Here is a 27,928-nt window from a genome sequence, read left to right as displayed (position 1 = left end):
ATCTAAACTAGAAATGGGATTAGGCAGTACCAGTAGGTGTGTATTAACCTTTTTTGCCTGCCCTGGTGCTTGCTGGCATTGGCCTCTGTCGTGCTGGCATGTGAGGGGCCAGGGCTGGTGTGGGTGCTCCTGCGGGGATTTGCCCCAGGGAAGGCGGCAGCGCCGGATACCCGCGGCCCGCTCCGTGGGCACACGTGTGTCCGGCACTGTGTGGGGCTCAGGGGAGCAGGAGGGAGGCGCAGGGGTCACAAATACGCTGGGGACTGCGGCCCGTCGGGCCCGGCCGCTCTCGGGCGGAACGGCAGCGCGGGGACCGGCCCGAGCGCTGAGGCCGGCGCACACCGGCCCGGCCCGCCCACCCTGAGCCCGCCCACCCTGAGCCCGCCCACCCTGAGCCCGCGGCGGGGGAGGCCCCGCGGAGGGGCCGGGGGAATCCGAGAGGCGGGCCCCGAACTCCAGTTGGTGGTGCCGGCGCGGGCGGGGCTGCTCACGGAGCCCACACGAGGCCCGGGACCGGAGGTGGGCGGTGCGCTGGGACCGCTTCCTCCGGCGGCGGTGTGCGGAGCTCGGCATGGAGCAGGTAAGGCTCGGCCGCCCGGCCCGCGCCGAGCCCCTCTCACCGTACTGGGCCCGGGCCCAGCTCCCGCAGGTTCTCCTTAAAGGCTTTCCCATCTCTGGTGTCTTTCCCAATCCCTGCTCACTTCCTTATCCTGAACATTCTTTTCGTTCCCAGTGTTTTAGTGTGCCTTGTCCACAGGCGGGCTGCAAACCTTAACTTCCACCTGCTTATCAAGAGGCAACCAGCGTAGAAGTAGAGCACGTGGGGCCTCAAGGGCTTGTGTTTAGGCTAAAGATAAATTCTGTGTGTTACCAGAGCTGTGCTAAAAGGCAATTTCCTGCTGTGGAGACATTATGCCATTGCCTAAGCTTCAGGAAAAATGAGAAATGTTCCATTTGGGGTGGAGAAAAAGATGGAAAAAAAAAAAAAAATCTGTGGGAAGTCCTGGCTTGCTGGGAGTGGTGGTGTTTCCTGCTAGTAAGAGCTGTAATTTTTGTAATGCAGAGGACTCATTTGGTGCTCTCTACACAGGACGTGTGTCCCTGTGCTGTGTTGATTTATGGTATAAATGAACTGTTACACAGCACACCGCCAGTGTAAAGCCAGGTCTGATCTCCTGTGAGAGGGGAGGAGGCCTCAGAAAACTCAGTTTTGGAATCAGTTTTGGAGGTGAGAGATTTGTGCTTCTAATCATTCTGCCTTCCCCACACAATGTCTAAGGATCCCCAAGGTGTGTTCCAGGAGGAGCTGGAGTGGTGCATTTCACAACTGGAGGCAGATCTCCATCTCATTCCACACCCCAAACTAGGTACGTTCCTCTTTCCCAGCCCACACCCCCCCCCCCCCCATATTCTGGCCTTGGGTGTGATTTAGCAGATGTGGATGTTTTCTGTTTCTTCTCTCCTTTATGTTCCCTCTTCTTGTGTTATCTGGGATTTGTTCTAAGCACAGGACAACACTGGGCTTTAAGGACTGTATTCCTGGAAACAGTTTTATTTTTTATTCATTTAGTGTTTGTTCTCTCTGTTCTCTATATTCTTTTCGTGTTCTTTTTTCTTGTGACTTGTTTGGTTCTGCTACAGCTCTGCCTTTGTTTTTCATCTTAAGGAAATACTGTGCCAGCGTGTCTGGCCCTTAAACCACAGTAGGTTTATTTTTGTGAAGCTTTTTCCAGGGAAAAATTACATGGAAGATAAAATTCTATAAGGTCATAGTTTTACCTCCTTAGTCCCATTTGTAGAGCTGTGTCCTGCTGCTGGTCAGTGCCTAACCTTGGGAGAGGACTGTGAACCTTATGTAAGATGCTCAGGTGAGTGTTTGCTGGTCCACCTGAGCATGGAGCAGTGACTGATAGGTGCCTATACCTTGTGCTTGAGCATCAGGCTCCAGGAAGAATTAAGGCTGAGAGGGTTGTGATTGTTCATCCTGGAGAAGAGAAGGCTCTGGGGAGACCTCAGAGTCCCTTCCAGTGCCTAAAGGGGCTCCAGGAGAGCTGGAGAGGGACTTGGGACAAGGGATGGAGGAACAGGACACAGGGAATGGCTTCCCACTGCCAGAGATAATGCTTAGATCAGATACTAGGAAGGAATTGTTCCCTGTGAGGGGGGTGAGGCCCTGGCACAGGGTTCCCAGAGAACATGGCTGCCCCTGGATTGCTGGAAGTGTCCAAGGCCAGGCTGGACAGGGCTTGGAGCAACCTGGGGCAGTGGAAGGTGTCCCTGCCCATGGTAGGGGTGAATGAGCTTTAAAGTTTCTGCCCAAGCTATTCTGTGATCACTCCATTTTGTTACAAATGTATCCTGTGCTGGTCCCCAGTGCCCAGCAGCAGGGAAGGCAGCTCCTGGATGGGAAGCAGGAGCTGAGCACAGGAATGAGGCAGCAGAAGCAGTGCCCCGGCCAGAAAAGGACCCTTTTGCACAGTATGTGAGCCAGGAGAGCTGAGCAGTGGTGCTGATGGTACTCAGGCTCTGCCTGGAGTCCTAGTTGCTGAAGAAGTCTGGTGAGGAGGCAGATCCAACATCTAGCCAGGATTTCAGGGTCTGGATCAATGAGTTGTTTGGCTGTAGCACTGTATGCATGAGGTACTCAGCTTAGAGTAACTCCCAGGTGAGGGAGGGAAGCAGCTCCCTGGAGCTTTCTCTACCTCTTGTTGTGTAACTGGCCTGGATTGCAGCTAGCCAAACCCCTTGAAATAAGAGTTCATGTGGTCAGGACCCTGACAGCCAGATGCTGTGAAGGTACATCTCACTTCTGTCCCACCACGGTCGGGGGCGCATCAGGCCCAGCATCACTGGCTGAGACAGGGAGGGGATTGTCGCGCTCTGCCCTGCCCTGGGGCAGCCTCACCTCGAGTGCTGGGGGCACTTTGGGGCACCACAATATCAGAAGGGTCTATAACTGTTAGAGAGTGTCCAGGGGGAGGGATATGAGGATGGGGAAGGGTCTCAAGGGGAAGCCATAGGAGGAGCAGCTGAGGGCACTTGGGTTTGTTCAGCTGGAGGAGATGGAGCATAGATCTCACCGGGGCTGTAGCTCCTCCCAAGGGGCAGCTCCAGTCTCTGCTCTGTGACCAGGGACAGGACCTGAGGGAATGGCTGGAGCTATGTTAGGGGGTGATTATTAGGCTGGATGTTAGGAAAAGCTTCTTTCCCGAAAAGATGGTCAGGTGCTGCAGCTGGGAGAGGTGGGATGTTCCCATTCCACAGTACTACTCTCAAGTTGTTCTGTGGCTTAAAATAAGTGGGACAAACACTACAAGACTATATTTAGGGTTTCCAAATTGAAGTCTTGGGGACCACCGTCATAGAACAACTTTGTTTTGTAGAGAATTTGTTCTAACACAAAAGCTTTCGATTCTTGTTGTGGTCAGGCTGGTTTGTAAGCAAGAGCAAGAGTCCTGCTTTTCAGGGTATGCCCTCTACTTAGATTTTTTCCAGTTTTCCAGAGAAGAGACACTGAATTAGGTTCTGGGATTTGTCTTCACCTTGAGGGAAAGATTGCTAAGCCCTCTGTAGCTTCTGTGCCATTAGCAGTGCACTTATTGCAATGTAAGAGTCCAACTGTAAGTAATAAGCAGTTAAGATTTTTTTCCCCCTCTGTACGAACATCTCACAGTATTTGAGCTTCTGGAAGCACTTGGAGTTCCCTTTCAATTGAATGTTAGTTATGGATTAGTCAGAGGTGGTATGAACACAGAGGACATTAAGGGAAGAGTCAGTCATCAGCATCCCACAGTGTGGATTTTAAGGCCCACTGTAAACTGTCTCTTGTCTCTCTTGGTGTTTTCTGAGTACAGCAGAAGAGACCCAACACATTTTCAAGGTCCTGCACTCCCCTGAGACTCCTCTTGCAGAGAAGCAACAAGTGATGAGCAATGAGTTTGGGGATTGTCATCTCAAGATGGATGAGGGTCAGAAAAGCAAGGAGAAAGGTGAGCTTGAGCTGTCCCTCGGGGGATGGTGAGATTTGGTTCTTTTCTGTAGATTTCTTAGGTTGCAGCATTAATTGAGTCACCTCTCTGGGCAGTGCCTTAGGGTGGAAACTGCAGTGGCACCCCCATGATAGGAAACTGGTGCATTGAGAACACCAGTATTGAAACAATATTCTTTGTCTTTTCTAGGCATGACCCCTGATGTTGTGGAAGTACAGCCAAGCAAGGGGCAGGCTTCAGATGGTGTGAAACAGTCTGACCCAACCCCCGAGGCAAAGCCAGAGTTGTTCACATCATCTGGCTGCAGCTTCCGATTTGATTTTACACTTTCCAGGACCAACCCAGAAGCTGACCCCGGTGACAGTGGTGCTGAGCAAGTACAAAACAATGTCAGAGCCACCAAGCAGGAGAACTGGAATGGTGCCTTGAGGTTTGCTGCCTCTGGACAAGAACCCAAGTTTGCTTTCAACTTTGCCATCCCAGATGAAGACTGTCCTCATCTTCAGTTACTTCCAGCAAGCCAAAATACAGAGCACACAGCAGATTCTTCACTCCCTGCTGAATCAGCAGCTCTGCCACAGGCTGCAGCCTTGCAGAAGCCTGAGGTGACTCAAGTAACAAGGAGTGCACCCAAAGAGGATAGAAGCCAAGTCACATCAAAGATCCCCCAAACAGAGACAGCCCCTGCAGACAAGGCAATGACAGAGAAATCAACAGGAGGTGGAGCTGCCCAGAAGAAAAAGAAGAAACAAAAAGCACCTGTCAGTAAAAACAAAACAGAAGAAACTGAGACCAGCAGGAAGGCAAAGGCAGAAGCTAACAGCTGTCAAAATACAGATACTTCCCATCAGGATGAGATGACCTCTCAGGTAGTTAAATACTGATGGGATCCTGTTATTTATAAACCCTTGAGCTAAAGAGACACTTTATCTCTTTGCACAGATGAACAATTAGCATACTGGCCTGAGATGGAAGCTGAAAGACCGCATTTGCTACTTACATGTTCCAGCAGCTGTTTGCTTTCTCTGCTACACAGCTGAGGAACCTGACCAGAGCAAATGAAGTTAATGGTCCTTCAGATTTGTGCTGAAAGATGTCATGTTTAGGCTTGTCACAGCTAATCCTGGGGAGCTGGATGCTATGTTTTTTTAAGAAAATAAAAATAGGAAATGGAGGTAACTGTCTTCAGTTGGTGCCAAGCTGGTGCCTGTGGGTGCTGAGCCAGGCCCTGTAGCTCTGATGTGCATGTTGCAGGGTGAATTGCTTTTGTAGTAACAGGAGCAAAGCCAAGGCACAGAACTGCCACCTGGTGTAGCCAAGGACCTGTGGTAGAGCTCAAGTGTGCTTCTGAGAAGGTTCCTCTGTAGGGCATAGCCCAGAAATCAACTGAAATTGCAAGTTATGTATAAACACAACATTAAGGCACACCCTGAGGTTTTCTGTTCTGCTAAGGTCCTCAGGTCTTCATTTTATTTTACTTTCCAGCACTGGTGTAGGTTTTACTAACAGTGCCAAGTGATCCATATTGTAACACAAGATTGCACAAAATCTTCCTTTTCTTAATATTTTACAAGGAAATTGCACTGAGTGTTCACCTGCCTCTGGAACATTTCATCCAAAGGTCTGCTTCACCTGCAGTCCTGCCAATAAACACTGCTGAGCACCAGAGACATAGGAAGGAGTTGAAGGTCAGGTAAAGCCCTTCCAGTCCTTTGGAAGGACACTGTTGTAGGTAAAAGGAGACAGTGTGAGGGCATTTGTATTTACATGTACATAACAATTAAGAGTTGCTTCAGTCCCAGGGTGCAGCCCTGTTTCCCTGTCCCACTGCTGACTTAGCCAGCTGGCTTTGCTCAGTGGCGCATGGCTTCCTTCATCTCCATGGGCTTCATCTTCCTTGTCCTTCATGCATTTCTGGTTGAGCAAGCACAAAGGAGCTGAGAAATACTGAGTTGAAATACTCAACTTCTGATTTTGTCCATTGTTTGCTTTTTTTGATTTTGTGCAGGTTTGAGGATAGGGTTTTTTTTGTTGTTAATGTTTATTTCTCCCATCTGTAAGTTTCTTTGAAAGCTGAACAGCTTTCCAGAAAACAGCATATTCTGAATGGCAGCCACACATTAAATCCATCTAATAGAGACAGTGAGTTGCAACTAAACATCTGCACAGTTCTTTTAGTTTATCTGATGAAAAACACTAGAGGGAAAATGTAATGAAGTCTATTAAGCAATCACCAGAACATAATATTTGGAATAGTTGTGACTTTATGGAATTCCCTTTCATCCTGTGTAACCACTGCTGCTGTAATTTTTGGGTAATTTACTTCCTCTTGCTCACTGTGCCTTATGCTGATAACAGTCAGAAGAGCAGCTGTGGAAGGAGGTGGACTGGTGTGTGAACCAGCTGGAACTTGGCTTGAAGACACAGAAACCCACTCCAAAGCAGGGTAAGCATTGAAGTAAAGAAGAGCTCTCTCCTGGGGGCAGCATTGGCAGGAATGCAGGGGGCAGAGCCAGCAGGGAGCCTTAACCTGTGTGTTGTTTCTCCATTGCTGCAGCTGAGGAGGCTCTCAGGGCAATCAGGACATTGCGCAGTGACAAGGCTCCACTGGTGAAGAAGCGTCAGCTCATGAGAGCCATGTTTGGAGACTACAGGAAGAAGATGCAGGAGGAGCTGTGCAGAGAGCTGAAACTTATGGAAACAGGTAGGAGAACTTTGCACGGTGAGAAGGAGAAGAAAAGGAGTCAATCCTGCCCTATGTTTTGCAGACTGAGGCCTCACTATATGAGGTGACTGAATGTTTCCTATTATTTCTCCTCTCTTTAAGCTGCAAAATCTGCCAGGATTGTGGAGTTGAAGGGAAGCATCCACAAGAAGAATGGCCAGTTCATCCGGAAGTGCTTGGGAGCTTGCAGGAAAAGCCAAGGTTCAGCAGAATCCCCTTCAGAGTCACACAGGACACTTAGCACAGGCTTATTCAATTTCACAACTCCCCAAGAATTTCACTTTAATTTCTTCTAGAAAAGTCACTTTGACTAAAACTGTGCCAGATCTCCTGTAAACTGAAGAACGGTGGAAAGGTGCTGTGCGGAAGGAAATGTCATGCATGAATCTCTGGATCTTCTTCCAGGGTGCCTTATCTAGAAGTTTAAACTAGATCTGCCTACTATGCATATGACCCCAAAACTCAGCCTACATAAGTGCACCTTTGTGCTCACATTGGAGAGAGGCAGCTTTGTAAGGGTCAGCAGTGTGGAAGGATCTGCTTTCTTTCCTGTAGAATTGACATTAACTGTAGAATCTGTCTTCTATACCATGAGATTTTCCCTTTCTCCCGTTGCTTTTAAATAGAGCAGAGCCTTTCTAGCAGCTGAGGTGGCAATGCATACAGCAGGGAATGGTTTGGAATCAAGATCCAGAGCAGTGGATAGCTGGGTGTTTCCACTCCCTGTGGAATGTAGCTTCTGTGTGAATGCAGCTTCTGGCATCCAGCACATACCAGCAGTGTGTCAAGTCTGACATGGAGGAGCACGAGCTCAGGGTCTTTGAGGAAAAGTGAGCAAGACCCATTTTTGCTCATTCATCTCTTTCACTGACAGGTACGGACCTAGAATAAAACTGCACATCATGATTTAATCCAGCCTAGAGATGTAAGGACAACTGTTTCCAGGAAAGCAGGGAAATTTTTTGTTGCTGAAGCCAGGTTCTGGACAGCTAGGAAGGATGTACAATCAGCTCTGAAATAAAGTTTACTTCATAAGTAGCTCAGTTGCAACCACTAGTGCCTCAGAGGGAAAATTAGCTGCATGCCAGCCTTGGGTGGTGGTAAAATAAACTGTCACAGCCCAAAGACTCTCTTCCATTTGATTTGTATTAAATTTTGGCTTTTTGAATGTGCGTCTCCAGTCAATACTGCTTGAGTCACTGAACCCATCTCTTAAGTTCATGCAGAAGATCTTCCCACCAAGTGTAAACAATGCTGAAAGTAGTGCTGTGAAAGGCTACACGGTATCAGGTGTCCCTAGGGAGCAGTGCATTCCTGACTTTTATAGTCCAGTCAGCCTGTGTGAAAAGTGGGAAATGGGAGTGTAGCCAGATTCCAGGGAGTGCTGAGAGCAGCTGAGACATGGTGAAAAACATAGGCTGTGAAAGACTAAAAACCTGATTCTGGCTCTAAAACATTAATTAATTAAAAAATTAAAAAATAAAATTTAAAAATAAAATTTAAAAATGAAAAAAATTTCTTACTAAGCTCTGATGGCAGGCAGTTGCATCTGCAATACTTTTTTATTTATTTTAAATTTTAAATATTTTAAAAGAATATTTTAAAGAATTCCTGTCTGGGCATAAGAAACGGAACCTGGGTAACATATATGATGAGGAGAAACATGGAAAAATTTGTCTTTTGGAAGTCAATAGATGAAAACTGGAAATCGAGGTCAGCACACTTTATTTGCCAAGGAGCACAGCTGTTACTTTGAATGTGTAGAACAATCTTAGACAGTATTTTTTTTTATTTCCAGGATTTTGCATTAAACATACAAAAGCTGTGTCCTTGTCATACTTTTCATGTTTTCATGCTGTTTACTGAGATCCAAGAGCATTGTCTACATTACCTTGAAGGTACAGCTGTTTGCTTCCCTGGCTGATTTTGCAGGACATGTCTGGGAAACAGTTTTTTTTTTTTCCTTGTCATAGCTCAGGTAAAGCTAGAGCTGCTAAAATACTATAAAATCCTTGCTACAGAAGGTTGCAGAAGTATTCTGGAAAGCATTCTTACATAATTACCTCATCTTCATGCTGTTTATTAGGCATTCACAATTAGACTAAAGATACCAGTGAGGTGGGTGTGTGGTGTAACCCGATCCAGCAGTTCTCTTCAAAGGGGTCAGAGAAAACTCCATTCTAATATGAGAACAACTCCTGTGGTTTTCCAGAGGTCTGAATAATGCTGACCTGTAAAACCAGTTCCTTTTTCTGTACTTCATTACTAGAGGACTTACTTATGTGTTTGTGGGAAGGCAGATGTTCATCAGTGTGATACGTTGTGTTCCCGAGTGTCATGTCAGCTCGGTTCCACGAGTCAGCCGTGGAATCTTGGACAAAGCATTTTGCCTTTTTCTGTCTACTCCTTGTTTTTATTGTCAAGGTGATGCCTCCTGAGTTTCTGACACATGTGCCCAAGTTATTTCATTAGTGATTGTATCTTGAAGGAGCTGTCTGAAACTACAGCAGTCTGTACTTCACTTTTAAGCTTTGCTGTATTATATTTGTTTGAAAGGAAGCAAGCAATGATATTAGAAGTTAGGAAATGCCATGGCTGCTCCATCCATCCTTTCCCCTTTTAGAGGGGCCACAGTACAGTCTTAATGATGTTTCTTAAACGCTGTGTTTTCCCCTTTTAGCATTTCTTTCTTTAGGATTTCAGTGCTATTTAGGGTTTCAGTGATGTCTCTTATTACAGCAGTGTCAGGTTTGGATCAGGGCTTTGCTCTACTAGTAACTGTAATACCTGTGGCTGGAGGTTTGGTCTATGCCCCAAGGCATTAATGATGTACAGCAGTGAAGGAGAAGGGAGATCTACCTGGACATCTCTGACCCACTGTTCTTGCTTTAAGGAAATGTATCTCAGTTTTGATAAAAAGTTGAGCTCAATTCTGACCTGCTTGTTTCTGCATCCTCTCCTCAGCTTTGTGCCTGGCATTTGAGTTTGGTGCCACCAGGGTGACTGGACTGGGAATACTGTATCTCTTTGCTGACTGGCCACCTAAATGTAGAGCAGCAGTGCCAGGCCCAGGCTTGTAGGCAGGAAACTGCTTACAGAAGTATCCAGCACAGCTGTGAGCTCAGGAATGAATTAAAGATATGGCAAAAGGATGGGAAGTACCACAGTGGTTCTAGAGCAAAACTTGCTTCACAGCATGAGTCTTGGAGAACTAAAAGCTGAGGATCAGCTTCTAAAGAGAATAGGGGGTTACAGGGACTCTGCAATTTGTCTCAGACCATTCACTGTAGCAAAGCAGGGGAATTGTCTCACTTTTGGGAACAAAGTGAAGAATTTTACGGTTATTTCTGTGGCATGGTGAGGCCAAAAATGCACACAGACACAGCAGAAATCTGGTTATGATCTCTGCTCCTTTTAGGCTTGGCACCCTCCTCTGTAAACAGATCCCCCGAGAAAAGGTTAGGAAATGCAATCCCATTCCAGACAGACTCTGCCTCAGATGAAGACCCTGCCTTCAGGAGATGGCCCACCTGCCCCCTCACAGGCTGGCCCTCGTCCCATTTGGCATTTACCTGTTACCCTGGACACTGGGCACTAATCAGACATTTGTCCAACCCCTTCTCCTGAGCTTGGTCAGTAGAAATGTGTTTATTGGTCCTTGGGCTGCCCATCTCTGAGTAACCAGGGGGCAGAGTCACCGAGGAACAGCCCACAAAGAATCTCCAGGGGATCCCTACAGAGTTCAGCTGGAATTATTTTCAGAATCCCAGCAGGGACTTCCTCTCCCAAGACCAGAAAGAAGCCAACATTGGTCCTACTGATCGTGTGTTTCAGGTGACTGATGTTATCTTGTCTCACTTGGCTTTTCTAGATGCTGAGACTGTGGACTTAGCATCCAATCACTCCTAAAGGATAACACATTTATCTTCATTTGGGAAGGGAAATCCTAACTTTTCTTTGAATTAGAAAGTGGAAGAACTTACCACTTCAGGAAAGATATCAGCAGGAACATTCTAACAGAAGGAAAGTTAATTAACCTGCAGCTCCATAACAAAAAAAAAAAAAAAAAAAAAAAGAGGAGAGATGCTGCTATTTTAACACCATACAGAGCTGTGACAGAGGATCTTGTATCTTTCTGCTGCCTAAATTTTTTCTGCTCCTCACTGTTTCTGCTGCTTTTATCTTTAGAACTGTGGAAGATTTGTAAGACATGCTGCTTAGAAAGTCCAGCTGTGACATCCCCAGTGTTCTGATTCCTGGCAGCAGTCTTCCTGTGCATGCTGGCAGCTGGGGAGTTCTGACCACTGGCAGCGTTTGGTCCATTTGGCTTCTTCCCTGTGAGTACATCAACAGGCATGACCAGCTCCTGATAGCTCACCTCAATAATGGAAGAAGTCTGGGTTGTGTATCTCTGACTGATCTTGATAATCATCATGCTTGTTCTAATGAAACAAAACCCAGATGTGGAAGAAGTCAGGAAGGAGAGGAAAAGCAAACTGTCCCTGCCACCCTCTTCTTTCCCCAGTAATGTTGGCAAACAACTGGAGTATACTCAAGAAGAGTTGGATAAGTATCTGGAGAAGCTAAACCATGTCTTCTTTGACACAGAAGCCATAAAAAGTGATGGCCACCATGATCAGAAGTCCCTCCATCACAGAAGTGCTGATGTTGTGTCAGAAACTAAGGAACACTCAGGAAAGGAGGTAGGACACTCTTACCATCTGTCAGGCTGCACAAAAGTTCAAGTAGGAAACTTAAAATGACTGTCAGACTCAACCCAAGGTAGAGCTCTTGGCTAACGTGGTTAATCCTGGCTGATATAGTGAATCCTGGTGAAATGAACTTGGGAGGGGGAAGAGGTGGGAGGAAGTCTTGTTATTTTGAAGGTAATGCATTCCTATTTTTGCACTGCTTATATCAATATTACGCAGTCTTCCAGAGAGCTCTGTGACTTGTGTGGTGTATATGTTACATGTGAAAGATGTACATGTTGGCATTAGTATCTATGCATGTGTGTGTAGCTATTATGTAAATTTCTCCTTCCCATAGAAACAGGCATAATTTCTTACTTCAAGAAATTATTGTGCAGCTCTTCAGCTGTTACAAATCTCCCACTTGCCCCTCATACAGCAGCATTTTGCCAGATTTCCCAGCTAAGGGTCTGGCCCAGTACAGTACAGGAACTTTGCAGACATTTATCTAGAGGCCACTGCATGGTACTGAGCCATGGAAAATATGTAATTATTCTTATGTGCACAATGATCATGCCATGTACTCTGTAAACATGAAAGGCACTACTGGGAACCTGCAAAATTCTCTTTGCCTTGACCAAGGCCCCTTTTTAGGGGCTGAAACAATGCAGGTCTCTATATTTTTATTATTAGCCTCATTGTAATACATCAGATTTTGCCCTTGAGATGACAGTTTTCATGGCAGCTTCACGAGGCTGTGTCACTTTATGCCAGCAGCTGTTTCTCCCACTTTCTCCCCATCCAGCACCTGTTTCTATTCTTCGTTCCTGAGACATGGATCCCTCAGTGCCAGTTCCCCACTGTGTCATGGAGCACCTCCTGAATCTAGGTGGGAGTGCCAGCATGAAGCCTTCAGTGCAGAGACCTTGCTGTCAGTAATGGTGCCCTGCCCAAGAATCAAGAGACAGATGTGAACAGTCTTTGCAGTGAGCTAGGACATTGTAACTTCCTAAATCCTCCAGAGCTGCCTGAGCTGAGAGAATTAGTGCAACCAGTTGAAGGCAGAGGGACAGATACACAAAATGTGTGGCTGTTTTTGGAAGCACAAAAGCAGGAAGAGTAATTCAAGTTTACTTAGTAATTAAAATTTATTTAGCAGCCAATTTAATTACTGAAGAAGATGCTATTTTATTAGATCTGCTACAGATAAAAAAAAACAGCAGTGATATTTCATAGTAGAAATTAGTCATGTTGAGGAGGCATGGCGTGCAGAGTCTGTTGCTGAAATCCAGAACAACAGCTGTCCCCACTCCTTCCGTGGTGGCAGCTGAAATGAACAGGGCTAATGCGTTTATTAATGTTCAGCTCTTTATTAAAAAGATCAGCTGGGCAGGGGCTCAACGCAGAGCTCGCCCCCGCGGTCGTAGCTTTCCCAGGCAGCCTAAAGGAAGGAGGCGTGCAGAGTCTGTCACTGGAGTCCTGAGCAGCAGCTGTCCTTTCTTCTTTCCTTGTGGCACACCAGTGGCCCGAGGATGAGGAGGCGTGGCGTGCAGAGTCCAGAACAACAGCTGTCCCCGCTCTTTCCATGGTGGCAGCACCAGGGCTCTCTGTCCCTATCTCCCTGCTTCTCAGAGCCTAATATAGTCTGTTCTTTCTTAGGTGATGGCAACTGTTAAAAGTCAATCAGGGGATGTGTTTCCCTCTTCCTCAGCTAGGGCATTTGTCTAGACTCCTCTATTGTGTTCAGTTTTTGATTTATATTCCTCTTTATCTCCTAAAAATACTCCCATGATCCTAAGGGGTTTTTATTTGCATGTTAGTCCCAGAGTGGCAGCGTGGAGGGGTGGGAGGCCAGTTATCTCCAGGTAGTTTAGAGAAAACAAACAGAGCAATTAGCTAATTAGCATTTCAATATGGATACTTAGCTAGAGTTAGTAGTTTCTGTTAGTGTTGCCATGGGAACTAGGAAGGCCCTGCCCTGGTCTCTGGGGAACACTTGGAAACTGTTCATAACAAATCCCTCCTCTATTTCTTTGATCGGGCTTAAGCCCGCATCAACTTACAGTCTTTGGCTTTTGAGGGCTAACTTCTTTTGGCTTTTGTATGCTTTTACTCATGTCTGATGGTAATTCTCCTGTCCTTTAGAAACCAAGTAAGACTTAATAATATTCTAATTAATTTTTTTTTTTTTTTTTTTTTTTTAGTTAACTCCTTTGGCTAAAGGACACTTAGTCTTATTAAACAATTACCAAGTACTTAAACCTTTACTATGGTACTTTAACTCAGAAACAGTTATTAACACCTTACTGTATATCAGTCTCTAGCAAGTCTTTAAAGTTAATTTTAAGTCCTCTGGTTTCTTAATTACTGTCCATGCACAAGAGGAGGCGGGTGACACTGTTGGGTCTGGTCTGGCGTCTGAGGGTGGCACTGGTTCTTTGACTCTGGTGATGTGGGTCCAGCCTTTTTCTTGGGTCCGCACCGCAGTGTGTGTGGTGAGTAGTACCTGGAAAGGTCCTTCGAGTTTGGGGGTTAATGGAGTGGTAGTGTACCGGGACTTTATCAACACCCAATCCTCAGGACTGATGTGGGCATTGGCGTCCAGAGGGGAAGTTTGGGAGAGATACCCCTTCTTTCGGAGGCCTTCTAGGGATTTTCCTATGACCTCTAAATATTTCTGAGTTGCTGCCTCCCCTTCCAGATAATCTGCTGTACTGAAAGGGGTGATTAAAAAAAAGGGAGTCCAAACATTATTTCACAGGGAGAGACCCCTATGTCAGACTGAGGTCTGGTTCTGCTGTGCAAGAGAGCGAGAGGTAAACACCTGAGCCAATTCATCTTTGTTTCTTCAATTAATTTAGTTAACACATTTTTAAGAGTTCTATTCATCCTTTCCACTCTTCTAGAGCTTTGAGGATGCCATGGGGTGTGCAATCTCCACCTTATCCCCAGGACTTTTGTTACTTGATGTAAAGTTTGAGCGACAAAATGTGGACCTTGGGCTAAGTCAATGTTATTGACTGGCCCATATTGTGGTATGATGTTTTCTAAGATTATTCATGCAATTTCCTGCGCAGTTTCCTTTTTGGTTGGGAAAGCCTCCACCCAGTGAGTGAGGTGATCCACGATCACTAGTAAATGTTTGTACTTTAATTTTCCCTTGCAGGAAAACTTTTGGGCTTCTTTTATCAGGATAGCTGCTGCGATTACTTGCAGGCAAGTTGGCCATCCTCTGGCTACTGGGTCTAGTAGTTTTGAGAGGTAGGCTATTGGCTTTTTTTATCTTTCCCACTTAAATACATTCTTAGGGCTTCTTTGAGCAACTCATTCATGTTCTTTTCTTGCCAGTCCTCTAGCTTTTCTTGTTTTTTTTCTAATATCGGGTCAGGATTTGGTGACAAACTAGACCTTTAAGAGGACTTGACCCTCTGGGCTATCTGGGTCTATATTTGAATATAACTGGAAATTTCATTTTAGTTGGTTAAGCCAAATTGCCGGGGTCTCATCCTTCTCCTGAGTACCATCAAAGGCAAATTTCGTGTTGCTTCCCCTATGGATACTCTTTGATCCCTCTTATCATGAGGGACCTATAGTCTCTCATGTTTTGCCTACCTTCTTGTTGGCTGGGACTCCAGTTGGGGTCCACCAAGGGCATCCCCTGGTTCCCTGGGGGCCCCAATCCACCCTCTCTTTCCCATACCTTCACCCCTGCTGCTCAGATCATCTGGACCTTTCTCAGAAAGAACAGAATGCTTAGAATAGCTCAGGTCTCCCCAGGTACAAATACTCAGCCCTAGAAATTGGTCCAACGGGCTAGATATTCCAACGGGGTCTTCCACTAAATTTCTTAGCTCTTTCCCAAATCCCCGGACTTTGGAAGCTGCCAAAGGTGCATCCACAAACCTAACTCCCCCAGCTGCTCTACCCATAGGAACCCCTCTAAGGGGAAAGAGCCCCTCCACCCTTGGTGCTTTGGACTGGGTGCTACAATACGGCCCTTTTTCTAAGACACCAGGCAGGGAAATAGTAGTGGAGACAGACCCTGGAGGCCAGGGGGCATGCCAGGTGGTGAACCAACACTGGGCCAGGGTGGCCTCAGCTCCCAAGTGGGAGGAGGCAAGGAAACTCCAGCTGGAGAAGAGGAAGAGGGAGTTGGGGAGATGGTTGAGGAAACTAAGGGAAGGGACGATGAAACAGAGGTGGGAAAACGGGGGAAAGGAATCGGGGACTCAGTAGGAGGGGCTGAAGGACCAACTGGGGAAACTGTTGGGGAAGTAACAGGAGCAGAAGGGGACAGGCAATCGAGGGGGTCCCATTCCTTTATTTTTCTAGTCTCCCCCTCTCTATTCCCTTTGTCTTCCTCTCTATTTCTTTCTAACTTGCATATTCTCAGTCTCATTATTTATAGAATTCTCCAGCCAGCAAGCTGCATAAGATAGTTATTCTATATCAAGGTCCTCTCAGTTTTTTTTAGGTGTTGGTTTAACTGATTACAAATCCACTGATCTTGGGTTCCATACCACGGCCACTCTCCCTGTAATTCTAACTTCGGCCATACTTCTATACTGTAATGTATCATCTTACTCTTATCTAGACCCTTCATGGTCTCCCGAGAATCCTATTAGTCTAACAGTTGCCCCAAGGGGCTGTTAGGGGGGATTCTCTTTGCTTTGGAAGGATTTGCTCCTTTACTATAACCTCTTCCCATTTTCAGGCCTCAAAAACAAAAACATATATACCTTAAATGGTGCTTCTATCTAAAATGGAATATACTGACAGGCAGCTAAAGCTCATCTGGCCCCTCCCAACTTCGTATTTTGAATCACTTGACTAAACTTAATCTCTTTTAACTAAATTCCCACTCCTGGTCCTACCCTCTTGGCACTTTACATTGTCTCTTGGCCAGGACAATCACTAGTCACAATCTCATCTATTGTCTTCTGTTCTTTTTCTCTTTGGCCTAAGTTTTGAACTTCTTGATGGACTTTCTAGGCTTGTACCCCTGCTAAATCCTGCCCAAACTCTTATTTGGCCTTTTGCCTAACGTTCTTACTAGGCTTGGGAAGCTTGGTCTCCCTGCTGAGGTAAGGTCGAATGTCCTGCCGAGCCTTACACTCGAACTCCGGCCAAGCCCCCTTGCCTGACCCTACTAGGCTTAGCTTGCTTGCCTTCCTGCCTTTCTGCTTACTTGGGTTCATGCCTGCTCTGACAGGGACATCCTGCCCTGCCTTCCAGGGACATTCCCCTACCTGCTCTGATGGGGACCTCCATCCGTGCCTGCCATGGACATCCTACCTGCCCTGTTATCCTGTCCTGCCTGCTGGGGACATGCCCTCTGCCTGGCGGGACTTGCTGTTCCTGCCTGCTAGGACTTCCCGCCCTACCTGCCCTGTTATCCTGTCCTGCCTGGCAGGGACATGCCCTCTGCCCGGTGGGGACATGACACTCCTGCCTGCTTGGACATCCCACCTGCCCTGTTGTCCTGTCCTGCCTGGCGGGGACATGCCTTTTGCCTGGTGGGGACATGCTCTCTGTCTGCCAGGGACATGCCACTCCTGCCTGCTGGGACACCCCGCCCTACCTGCCAGGGACATCCCACCTGCCGTCCTATCCCATCCTGCCTGCCGGCGACATGTTCTCTAGGACCTCCACATCCCACCTGCCCTGCTGGGGACATTCCCCTTGCCCTGATTGCCAGGGACTTACTTTGCCCCTAGGGCACCTCCACACACTCAGAGGAGGGCGTGCTTTACTTCTAAGAAGACGGCTCAGTCGCTCCTGTATTCCACTTGCTTCCCCCCGTTCCCGGCCGGCCCCTTTGCAGGAGTCCGGAAACGCGGTACTAGCGGGTCCCTCTCACTTCGGGGGTCTGAGCTGCTGGACCCCGTCTCACTCACTCGCTCGTCTCCCAGTTTTTCTTACCCATCCGACACTCCTCTGCGTTGCTCGTCTCACGCGGATCGTAGGGTCCGAAGGTAGCCAGCGACTCCTGAGGGTCCCTCGAAGCAGGTGGTTGAGCTGTCCAGCTGTCCGGGGGTCCTCTTCGGGCGTGGCTATCCCGGACGAGTCCCCAATTGAAATGAACAGGGCTAATGCCTTTATTAATGTTCAGCTCTTTATTAAAAAAATCAGCTCGGCAGGGGGCTCGACGCAGAGCTCGCCCCCGCAGTCGTAGCTTTCCCAGGCAGCCTAAAGGAAGGAGGCGTGCAGAGTCTGTCACTGGAGTCCTGAGCAGCAGCTGTCCTTTCTTCTTTCCTTGTGGCACACCGGTGGCCCGAGGATGAGGAGGCGTGACGTGCAGAGTCTGTTGCTGAAGTCTAGAACAACAGCTGTCCCTGCTCCTTCCCTGGTGGCAGCACCAGGACTCTCTCTCTGTCTGTCTCCCTGCTTCTCAAAGCCTAACCTAGTCTATTCTTTTTGAGGTGATGGCGATGGACAAAAGTCGATCAGGGGATGTGTTTCCCTCTTCCTCAGCTAGGGCATTTGTCTAGACTCCTTTACTGTGTTCAGTTTTTGATTTATAGTACTTTTCATCTCCTAAAAATACTCCCATGATCCTAAGGGTTTTTTTTTTTTTGCATGTTAGTCCCAGAATGGCAGCGTGGAGGGGTGGGAGGCCAGTTATCTCCAGGTAGTTTAGAAAAAACAAACAGAGCAATTAGCTAATTAACATTTCAATATCAGTACTTAGCTAGAGTTAGTAGGTTTTTTTGTGTTGCCATGGGAACTAGGAAGGCCCTGCCTGCGTCTCTGGGGAACACCTGGAAACTGTTCATTACAGGGATCATTTCAGTGCTCCTGTCTTTGACTCTTGTTGTTAAATAGGGCTTTGTTTGTAGTGTGCTTTAGAGACTCCCCCAAAAGGAGTTAAGAGCAGCAGGCGAAAATGACCATAAACAAGCAAGTGACCTCTTACTATAAGCAAAATCAGCCTGGTTTCATCCTCATAGCTGGTCATGCCCACCAGTGTGCCCTGCTAGTTCTCATGTCAGCAGTTTGTCCTCCAAGCTCTGCTCCACAGTGACAGCATTCCAGCCCTTGGCAAACAGGAATCTGTTTAACTGTGAGGGATTTTTGATCACTGTGTTCTCTATACTCTCCTCCAAGTATCTGGAACTGTATCCCTGCCAACCTCTTATGGTGAGCAGAAGTGGCCTCAGGCATATTCACACTACCTAGCTGCAGATATTAAATTTGATGCTCTGGAAGAGAGGTGTGGTTTGGAGCACTGAAGGTAGGAGCAAAAGTAAAATGCCTAAAATGACCTCAGTTAATTAACCATACACCAACTCCCTTCCATTAGCTGGCCCCTAGCCTGCACGACTCCAACAAGTCATGGCATTGCCACTGGAAGAGTTGTGAGTGCAGATGTGCGGCTCAGGGGTGACAGTCTTCAACAGTGAACAGTCTGCAAGGGCTTTAAAGAGATGAGCTTAAACCTTTAATTTGTCTAATGCAAGACATACATGGGAGGAAAATTCCTGTGTGCAAACGTAGGCGCCTAGAAGTTAGATGTGCAAACCCTGAGCTGCCCCTGTGCTGCCCCTTGGGAGGACTTTGAAGAGCTTGATGAGGTCTCCCCTCAGTTCTCCTCCACACTCAACACACCAAGTACCCTCAGCTGCTCCTCACATGGCCCCTCCAGACCCTTCCCCATCCTTGTGACCTCCTTTGGATGCTCTCCAATGGCTTAATGTCTTTTTTATATTGCACACAGGATTTGAAGTGAGGCCACCCGAGTGCAAAGCAGAGCAGGGCGATCCCCTCCCTGGTGCTCCCCCTGACAGTTTTCTCTTGGCTTAGCTGCTGGTGGAACATTCAGGTGCAGTGTGTTGATCCCTTGGAGTAAGTCTGAGGAAGGAGGGAGCAAATCACCACTTACACTTGGTTGCTCCAAGCCCTATCCAGCCTGGCCTTGAACTCTTCCAGGGATCCAGGGGCAGCCACAGCTGCTCTGGGCACTCTGTGCCAGGGCCTCCCCACCCTCACAACCAAGAATTTCTTCCTCATACCCAATCTCTAGTCACCCTTTTTCAGCTTAAAGCCATCCCCCCTTGTCCTGTCACTCCAGGCCCTTGTCCAAAGTCTCTCTCCAGCTCTCTTGGAGCTCCTTTAGGCACTGGAAGAGGCTCTGAAATCTCTCAGGAGCCTTCTTTTCTCCAGGTGAACACCCCCAGCTCTTCCAGCCTGTCTCCAGAGCTGGGCTCCAGCCCTCGGAGCATCTCCCTGGCTCTCTTCCTGTCTGCCCTGTTCAGCTTCTGGCCTCAATTTATGGGCATCTCCACTGAATGGTGCTGCCAGGAAACCCACAGCTCTTGTTTGGAAAAATCTTGGAAAACCTGTCTGTTGTTTAAAACCTGTCTCTGTCCAAGCAATGCCCTCCTGCTGCTGCTGCCCACCCCCTCCAAGGGGCCATTCATGGGGCAGCTGGCTCTGAGCAGGAGCCATGACTTGGATCCTGCTTCCAAAGGCAGGCTGCTGCAGGGTATGGACAGGCTGACATGGGCAGTGTTGAGTTACAGTCAGGCCCCTGCAGGAATGCAGGACTGTGCCAGTATGACCAGTTCAGATACCCCAGCTGAAAACAGGAGCCCTTGGCAGTCCTTTAAGCAGAAAGGTCAAGTTAAAGTCACAGCACACCTTTGCCAGAAGGAAAGTTCCTGAAGTGCAGTCTGGGAGCTAACTGGATATGATTTTCCTATTTGTTCTGTATTTTTCCATTCATTTGTTTGCTCCCTCTCACCAGCTGGACCTAACCTGCTGGAGGAACATCAGTGTTTGGATGCTGGAGGGTGAGGGTGAAGCCCAGATGAGCCAGCCTTTCCCTGGGGTGGTTCAGGTGGTCTGTTTGGTTGATTTAAAGCCCTTGGATGTGTGATGAAGTTAAAATATCCCTCTGGAGGGAAGGCAGTGCTCAACAAAGAGCCCACATAGCAGGCCCCCAGCAAGTGTTGCCTTCAGGGAGGTCTGAATGCTGAACAGGAGTTCTTGGAGCTCAAGGGTCAGATCTGTTCAGCTGCTCAGACTGGCCATTCCAGTAAGACACACAAATCCTTGCACCAGCTCATGTACAAGGAAACCTGGTGAACTCTAGGAGCTCCTCTGAGTTCAAAAAGGGTAATTTCTCAGGCATACAAGGAGTGGTCCCTAAAGGATACTTGCTCACAGGAAAGCCTGTCTGTGACCCAAAATGCTATTAGCTGTTTGCAGTACCAGTGCCAGGGTAGAATCACAGAACACAGAAGAGTTTGGGCTGGAAAGGACCTTAAAGCTCATCTTGTTCCATGACGCAGTAGGGTCCTGCCACATGGGATGTGGTTGCTCCAAGCCCCATCCAATCTGAACACTTCCAGAGATGAGGCAACTACAGCTTCTCTGGGCAACCTGTGCAGGGACCTCATCACCCTCACAGGGAGCAATTTCCTCCTAATACCCAACCTAAATCTTTCCCCTCTTAGTTTAAAAACATTCCCTTTGTCCTATCACTATTTGCCCATGTAAAAAGTTGCCATGCCTCTCTTTTATATTCCCCTTTTAGGCACTGGAAGGGACTCTAAGGTCTTCCTGGAGCCTTCTCAGCTCCAGCTCTTCCAGCCTGGCTCCAGAGCAGAGGGGCTCCAGCCCTTGAAGCATCTCCATGGTCTCCTCTGGGCCTATTTGAACTGGGGCACATACTTCTTGTGCTGAGGACCCCAGACCTGAAGGCAGCTCTGCAGGTGGGATCTCACAAGGGCAGAGTAGAGGGGGAGAATCCCCTCCTCTAACCTGCAGTCTGAACTCAGCCCATTCCATAGAATCAAAACAAACAAACCAATCAAAAACCACCTTAACATGGATGCTCCCATGCAACCTTAGCATGAGAGCTCCAAAGTCACTCGTGTCCAGTTCCTGGTGTGTAGCTCAGGTGTGTAGCTCTGTGGACAGACAGACTGCAGGATGCTGTGCTGTTAGTGCTACCTGCAGTCACTGAGAAGGAGCAAAGCAAACGTCAGCCCTGCAAACTGACACCCACTGCTTGGACCTTGCTCCAGCTCAGCTCTCCTTCCTCACTCATCCTCATTTACCAGGTTAGATACAGGCAGAATGAATACAGAACATGTGAGACAATGTGGAAAGAAGGGAGCTTTGGGCATGGCTCCAGTTGGGAGCTTGTGATGAATTAAAATGGGATTTGTGCCCTGCATTCAGATTTTTTCCTACCAAAGACATGAGATTTTCTGAGCTAGATCCTGTGGTGGGCAGGGAAAGAACAGCGAGCACCCAAACTGATGGAAGAAAGGGCTCAGCAAGAAGCTGCCAACAGCAGAGGGCACAAAAGGTAGTGCCAGCAGGGATTTGACATAGCATTGGACTTCAGGTGATAGTTTTTATCTGAATTAAATCAAGTCAGAGTTTTTTTATTTCCCCCTTATGATTGCAAAAAGGGTTCTTTATTATTATTTTTGAAAGGTTCTTAATTTTTCTCTCTCTAAATTTAATTTTTTTCTTAATGTTTAAAATTTGCTGCCACTTCATGAACTCTGTGTTGTGATTTCCTTTGTTATCCCAAGTAACAAAGCATCAAATACTCCAGCACCTGTGAGATCAATGTAGTCAGTCTTGCCATGGATAAACTCAACCCCTGAGGAAAGTTGTAGGATCATTTTACCCATTTCCTTTCCAAATTCAATCTTTTTCCAGATATACTGTGGCTGCTGAGTTGATTAGAAAATGACATCTGCATTTTGAAGTATTTGTATTTCTCATTCAGCTGGAATTAGGAAAGCCTCATCAGGCAATACAGGTCCAAGTGAGTGGGTTTCTGGATCTGTTCTTTCAGTGCAGGAGGGTGAGATCCAGCTCCTGAAGACTTGGACATGTCTGCAGGCAGCTCTGATGCAGCTGAGGAGGACAGTGTGTGTTTAGATGGGCTTTAGTGCCAACAGGTGTGTGTTGTTAGAGTTTACACCTTTCTTTTACAGAAATCTCTAATATTTGCTTATTTGAAACATATCACTCACAAAAACTTTGTTTACAGGTTTGGGGGCAGCAATGTTCTTCTCTGTGTGCATGTCAGTCACATGAGTGGTGTTTATCAGAAGAATGGACTGTGCTTTTTTTTGCTCTTTTTTCCAAACTTTGGAGCAAGCAGTGCAAGTTTGTACAGTTATCTTTTAAGGGAAGTTATCTGTTTTAAGGAAAAAAACACCCTAAGGACTTAGCTCTTCCTGTGGTTTCACGGCACCATAATTGAAGGCCTTGGGCTGGGTGGGTTGGACACCACGCTGCTGGGTGGGGTGTCTGAAAACAACCATGATGGTGTTGAGAGCAGGAAGGTGACAGTTCAGTCCCCATGGTGTTGGTGTTAATCAGAGCTATGACCAGGAAAGCCCCACTGCTTCATAGAACCACAGATTCACGGAACATGAAATCATTAAGGTTGGAAAAGACCTTTAAGATCATCAAGTCAACCATTAACTCACTGCTTGCTTTAACCTATGTCCCCAAGTATCACATCCACAGGTCTTCTAAACCCCCTGGAGATAGTGACTCCACCACTGCCCTGGGCAGCCTGTGCTAGTGCTTTACAACCCTTTCTGTGAAGAAGTTTTCCCAACATCCAACCTAAATGTCCTAGGCACAATTTGAGGCTGTTTCCCCTTGTTCCCTAGGAGCAGAGCCTGAACTCCCTCTGCCTGTAGCCTCCTGTCAGGGAGTTGTGCAGAGCCAGAAGGTCTCCTCTGAGCCTTCTTTTCTCCAGGCAGAGCCCTGCCAGCTCCCTCAGCTGCTCCTCATCAGACTTGTGCTCCAGAGCCACCCCCAGCTCTATTCCCGTCTCTGAACATGTTTGAGCACCTCAATGTCTTTCTTCTTCCTCTCTCAGACCCATGGGGCAGGTCAAGGGGCACTTGATGGGTTATTCCTTTCTTGTTTTTGAGCAGGAAAAAACACTCCTTCTGGAAACACTGAGAATATTGTGGAAGAGATTGGTGAGTCGAGCCAAACAAGATTGTGGCTGCTGTAATCTCCTTCTCCCATGCAGGCGTTTGCTTCTGCTACTTCAGCCAAGAGTGATCGGCGCTGCTCCTGGCTTTGCCATCTCATGCATGAATATCTGCATACCAAGTATTCAGGGTCCTTCTTAGCATCCAGAGTCCAGCTCTAAGTGCTTGCATTATCCATCAGGGAAGTGGGCATTTCCCTGTGGCCTATTTGTTTTTGAAGGAAGCAAACCTACAGCAAACCAAAGAGCTGTCTTTGGGCATTGGTTTAATGAGGCTCACTGCCGAGGGATGGATCTCCTGAACACTGTCTGCAGAGCCCTGAAATGGGGTCAGCAGGATGGTCCCAGTGGCATGGCAGATACCCCTGGAGGCACATGGCACGGTGGCTGGCACACTTGGCACATAGCACCTGTAGTGTGCCCAAGGGTGGTCTCTGGCTGCATGTGGGGCCACATGCAAAAAGAGCGGAGGTGGCAGTCCTCATCCTGACCCACAATCACCAGAGACTCCTGAGGCAGCAGATAGTCTTGCCTTCTCTTTCATTTTGTCACTCTCCTCCAGCCCAGCCCACTCTATGGGTACTGGATCCCTTCCCTAAACTTCTCCTGCTCAGCCTGATTTGCAAATAGGCCATTGACTTCAAAATCTAATTTAACATTCTCCCCTTACAAACTGCCCTTTGTCCGTGTGAAAGCAGAGGGCCCAGAAACTGAGGTCCAAAACTGCCCTCCACAAAACATTGCTGGCAATTACTCCTAATGGAAGCTTTTGGAAATTTTTGTTGCTTCTGTCCACAAGCATAACAGGCATTTTTGACAAAAAACTCAAATAATTAAATCTGAGCTTTGTTTTACCACAAATCTGTTGCCAAAATTGATTTGACCAGCTCTACAGCCATGTAGTATTGTGTGTGCTGAAGAGAAGGAAACCTTCCTAATTTTAGTTTTCTCTATTATATCACAGCCAGGTAAGGCTACTTTATTAACTTTTTCATCCTGTAGATTTAAGCTTGGAAACCACAACTTATTTATATACCACAGCTTATTTATGTACCTCCTTGTGATGCTAAGCGTACACATATTTAACATAATCAGTGTTTACAGCAGTTCATAATGGGCTTGCTGACACCTGCACAGAGCTTACAGGGGTACAGCTCTCTCTGCTCTGCTTCCAGACCAAGCAGTTCAGCAGACAGTGGGCACAGAACAGGGTGAGAGAAGACACCAGTGCCAGTCTGCTTCCAGGAGATGCTGCAAGCGTTACCAGTAAAGATATTTAGATCTGTGGGATTCTTGTCGTGGCTGTTGCTCTTGTTGCCTCCCTTTCCTGTCTTTCCCTACTAAGCTCAGCCACGTCCTTAATGGGTTGGGGTCAGAAAGCAACTGCTCCTCCTGGTGTTGGTGGCTCCCCGTGGGAGGTGTGCTGTGGGGCGGGATTTGGGTACGGATGGGTGAAGCTGTGGAAATAGGGATGTGAAGGAACACAAGGGGTTCTGGGATATTTTCCCTGTTAGTGTAGGGCAGGAGTTGTGACCATATGGGAGGAGAAGAGCTGAGGAAGTGGTGGTGTTATTTTCTCCCTGTGTGAAGGGAGTGTCTCATGAGTGATTGGCAGAGTGGCTTCTGTCATTCACTTGGTGTCTGTGTGTCTGAGGGATGGGACAGTGGCTTGTCTGGGAATCTTCATGGAAATGGAGAGCCCGTTCCCAGTATGTGGTCCCTGGGTGGCAGCAGAGCCCTCGGTGGAGCCTGGAGTCTGTCCAGTATCCCTTGGCCTGGAGGCACTGCAGCCTGTTCTCTGTTATCTGAGCTGTCTTCAAGACGGCATGCTAGAGGCTACACCTGAGGGGAGAGGGAAAGGGTTTTTTTTCTGTTGATGAGCCACAACAGCACAGCAGGCTTAGGGACCCAGAGTGAGCCAGGTTGATGGACCAGAGCTGAACAACCTGTCACAGAGAGTTCACCCAGCTCCAAAGTTTACTGTGATCTAAGTGACAGGAAAGGAAGAAATAGCACTTATGGAAACCCAGTGTGGGTTCCTAATGCCAAGCAAGGAGGAGAAAAAAGAAGGGGAAGGGGGATATAGGGCTTATAGAAAAAGAAAGAATATTTTTTATGTTCTTCTGCCATTAAAAAGCATCTCCTTGGGATTTTATTTCTTTTTTGTTTCTGTGGTGAATGCTCATACAGTCTGAGAATGGTCCTGTAATCCACAGCTGGGGGAGATGGTTTCACACCTGGTAGTAGTGCTGCGTGCCCAGCATGATGCACAGTGCAGAGAGGAATGTATGTGCACATATGATCTGTGTGTGTGTTTAGCTAGAGCATCCTCTCCCACCTTCTCCAGCACAGGTTTAACACTTGTGATGATTTCAAGGAAGTAAGCACAGCTGAAGAAGCACACTTATGGTTAGGTATCCCCTAGATATAACAAATACATGCATATACATTATGTGCATATAGTGCATTAGGATACTATATATGTGTGTATTATTATATACTGTTACCTCCTTGTACTGACACGGTTTAACCTTGCTTTGGCTCTGCCAGGGAGGTCACACCAATGCTCTGTCATGGCGATTTAGACTTGACCCAGTCTCCAAGCATCAGGTTATGTTGGCAGCTGAAATAACCTCCCTCAGGCATCCAAAACATCTGCTGATGTATAATTGGAACCCTCTCCTTGGCAGCTGAAGTTCAGAGGAAAATGGGGAGCAGGAGGAGGGATGCTCCAGACTTTTGGACATGGGACCCTGGTGCATCATGTCAGCCCCTGTCCACCACATCAGGAAGAAGGTGGATCAATGAGACCTGCTTCCCCAGAGTGCTGCTGCTGGCAAAGCCATGTCTTGAGTCTCAACAGGGAGCCAGGTCCCAGCCCTGCCACTCCATTTCTCAGCTGCGGTCCAGGGCCAGGCAGATGCTCAGGCACCTTCCTGTCTGCCGTGAGCCCAGAGTAGAGTAGGGAAGTATATTCAGAGAGTCTATCTCCCAGAAGCTGCTGAGCAGAGAGGAAGGTGTCCTTTTCTGTCAGGGCCACATGCAGCAGAAAGCAAGAACTCCTCACGCTTCCTGGTGCCAGGGGTTCTGTGCATGTGTCAACCCCCTTTGGAATTTGCTCAAGCACTCACTGGACAGGCTCAGCCTTTGATAGCTGGGATGTCCCTCAGGAGTGGGCACTGAGCCCTGCATGCTGGAAAGGCCATTGACAACTGCTCTGCTGTGGCTGCTGCTCGTTCACAGCATGAACAGAGCTCACTGTGCTGTCACAGCTCACTGCTGCAAGGTTCAGCTTGGGGGACTGAAGGATTTGGACTTTGCATCAGTGACAAGATGAGCATTTGGTCTGGAGCTGTAAGTAAGTGACTAGCGAGTGACTAGTTTGTGACTAGTTGGTCCTAAAGCTGTTCTGTGCTCCCCAGGCCTTGAGTGGGCTGAACTGCTGTATCCTCAGCCCATGAGCACCGAGGTGAGACCACTGGTGACAGTGTACTTCTCTCCAAGGGTGACACCACTGTAGTTTTTCCTTTCTTCTGTTTGCAGCTGTTATCCCCCACTCACTGACTAGTTTGGCTTTGGTTCTTTTCTTGCAGGCCTGAAGCAGCTGCTCAGCCTGAGACTGACACTGCTTAGAGCTGAGGCTGGTAAGTGTCCCCCCAGCACACACTGCCTGTTTTATATCACTGCACTGGCTGAAGGGGTGAAATGGCCACAGCCTGTGACAGCTGTCTGCTGACAGTTCTGTCCATCCCATGGAATTGCAAAGCATGAGGCCTGACATCCTGGGGGCACTGGTCAACAGCCGGCTGAACATGAGCCAGCAGTCATGCTTGCCCTGGCCAAGAAGGCCAACAGCAGCCTGTATCAGGAATGTATCATCCTGTATCAATGGCCTGTGCCAGGAATAGTGTGGCCAGCAGGAGCAGGGATTGTCATTCTCCCCCTGTCCTCAGCACTGGTGAGGCCACACCTTGAGCGCTGTGTCCAGTTCTGGCCTCTCAGTTTGGGAAGGACGTTGGGACCCTTGAGTGCATCCAGGGGAGGCAACGAGGCTGGTGAGGGGCTTGGAACACAAGCCCTCTGAGGAACCACTGAGGGAGCTGGGGCTGTCTAGCCTGGAGAAAAGAAGACTTAGAGGTGACCTTATCACTCTCTACAACTTCCTGAAAGGTGGTTGTAGTCAGGTGGGGTTGGTCTCTTTCTCCAGGCAGCAACTGACAGAATGAGAGGACACAGTCTCAAGCTGTGTCAAAGGAAATAGGTCATCCTGTTCTTTTAAAAGTTTTAAAGTTCCTTTAAAAGTTTTCCATGCCTTCTGATGTTTACATATTTCTACTGGAGTTCTCAGGCACCGTTCATGTAAATAATGATTGGTTTGCATTCTTCTTTGTGGGAGGAGAGATTTGATGGACTGTTGGTTTGACCAGTGTGGTTGGAGAGATGGCAATTGCATCCTCCAATCCACTGTCACCTTTGGAATTCTGTGTATTGCAAGGTCAGAAATAAAACTTCCTCTTTTCCTTCTTTTGCATCTTGAGTG

The 27,928-nt window shown here is 47.6% G+C and overlaps 1 protein-coding gene across 4 annotated transcripts; it reads left to right on the top strand.

Annotated features, from left to right (window-relative positions):
* The first annotated feature begins 370 nt into the window (after window positions 1-370).
* Window positions 371-27,928, top strand: C16H8orf33 (chromosome 16 C8orf33 homolog). 4 transcript variants are annotated; one of them, XR_008433796.1, is made up of 9 exons: window positions 371-580; window positions 1,280-1,367; window positions 3,855-3,989; window positions 4,179-4,858; window positions 6,348-6,435; window positions 6,547-6,693; window positions 6,817-6,915; window positions 10,903-11,417; window positions 26,982-27,928. XR_008433796.1 is itself a non-coding variant. In XM_053957977.1 (8 exons), exons 1-8 carry the CDS (start codon window positions 572-574, stop codon window positions 10,965-10,967), a joined length of 1,311 nt encoding a protein of 436 aa, XP_053813952.1. In that variant the 5' UTR covers window positions 371-571; the 3' UTR covers window positions 10,968-12,195. The 4 variants fall into 4 exon arrangements, 3 of the variants coding, with proteins under 3 accessions (XP_053813952.1, XP_053813953.1, XP_053813951.1); XM_053957977.1 differs by lacking the exon at window positions 26,982-27,928 and having other exon boundaries at window positions 10,903-12,195; XM_053957978.1 differs by lacking the exons at window positions 10,903-11,417; window positions 26,982-27,928 and adding an exon at window positions 10,586-10,744.

This window comes from Vidua chalybeata, chromosome 16 (assembly GCF_026979565.1).
Source record: "Vidua chalybeata isolate OUT-0048 chromosome 16, bVidCha1 merged haplotype, whole genome shotgun sequence".
In the NCBI taxonomy this organism is placed as follows: domain Eukaryota; kingdom Metazoa; phylum Chordata; class Aves; order Passeriformes; family Viduidae; genus Vidua; species Vidua chalybeata.
The sequence above is the reverse complement of the archived record's forward strand: the minus strand, read 5'-3'. Positions and strand labels throughout refer to the sequence as shown.

What these genes read in the sequence shown, in the direction of transcription:
- C16H8orf33 (XM_053957976.1), top strand. An exon ending in AGGATGAGATGACCTCTCAG is followed by an intron (nt 4,859 to 6,347) that starts GTAGTTAAATAC and finishes TGCTGATAACAG; the next exon opens with TCAGAAGAGCAGCTGTGGAA. An exon ending in GCTGAAACTTATGGAAACAG is followed by an intron (nt 6,694 to 6,816) that starts GTAGGAGAACTT and finishes CCTCTCTTTAAG; the next exon opens with CTGCAAAATCTGCCAGGATT.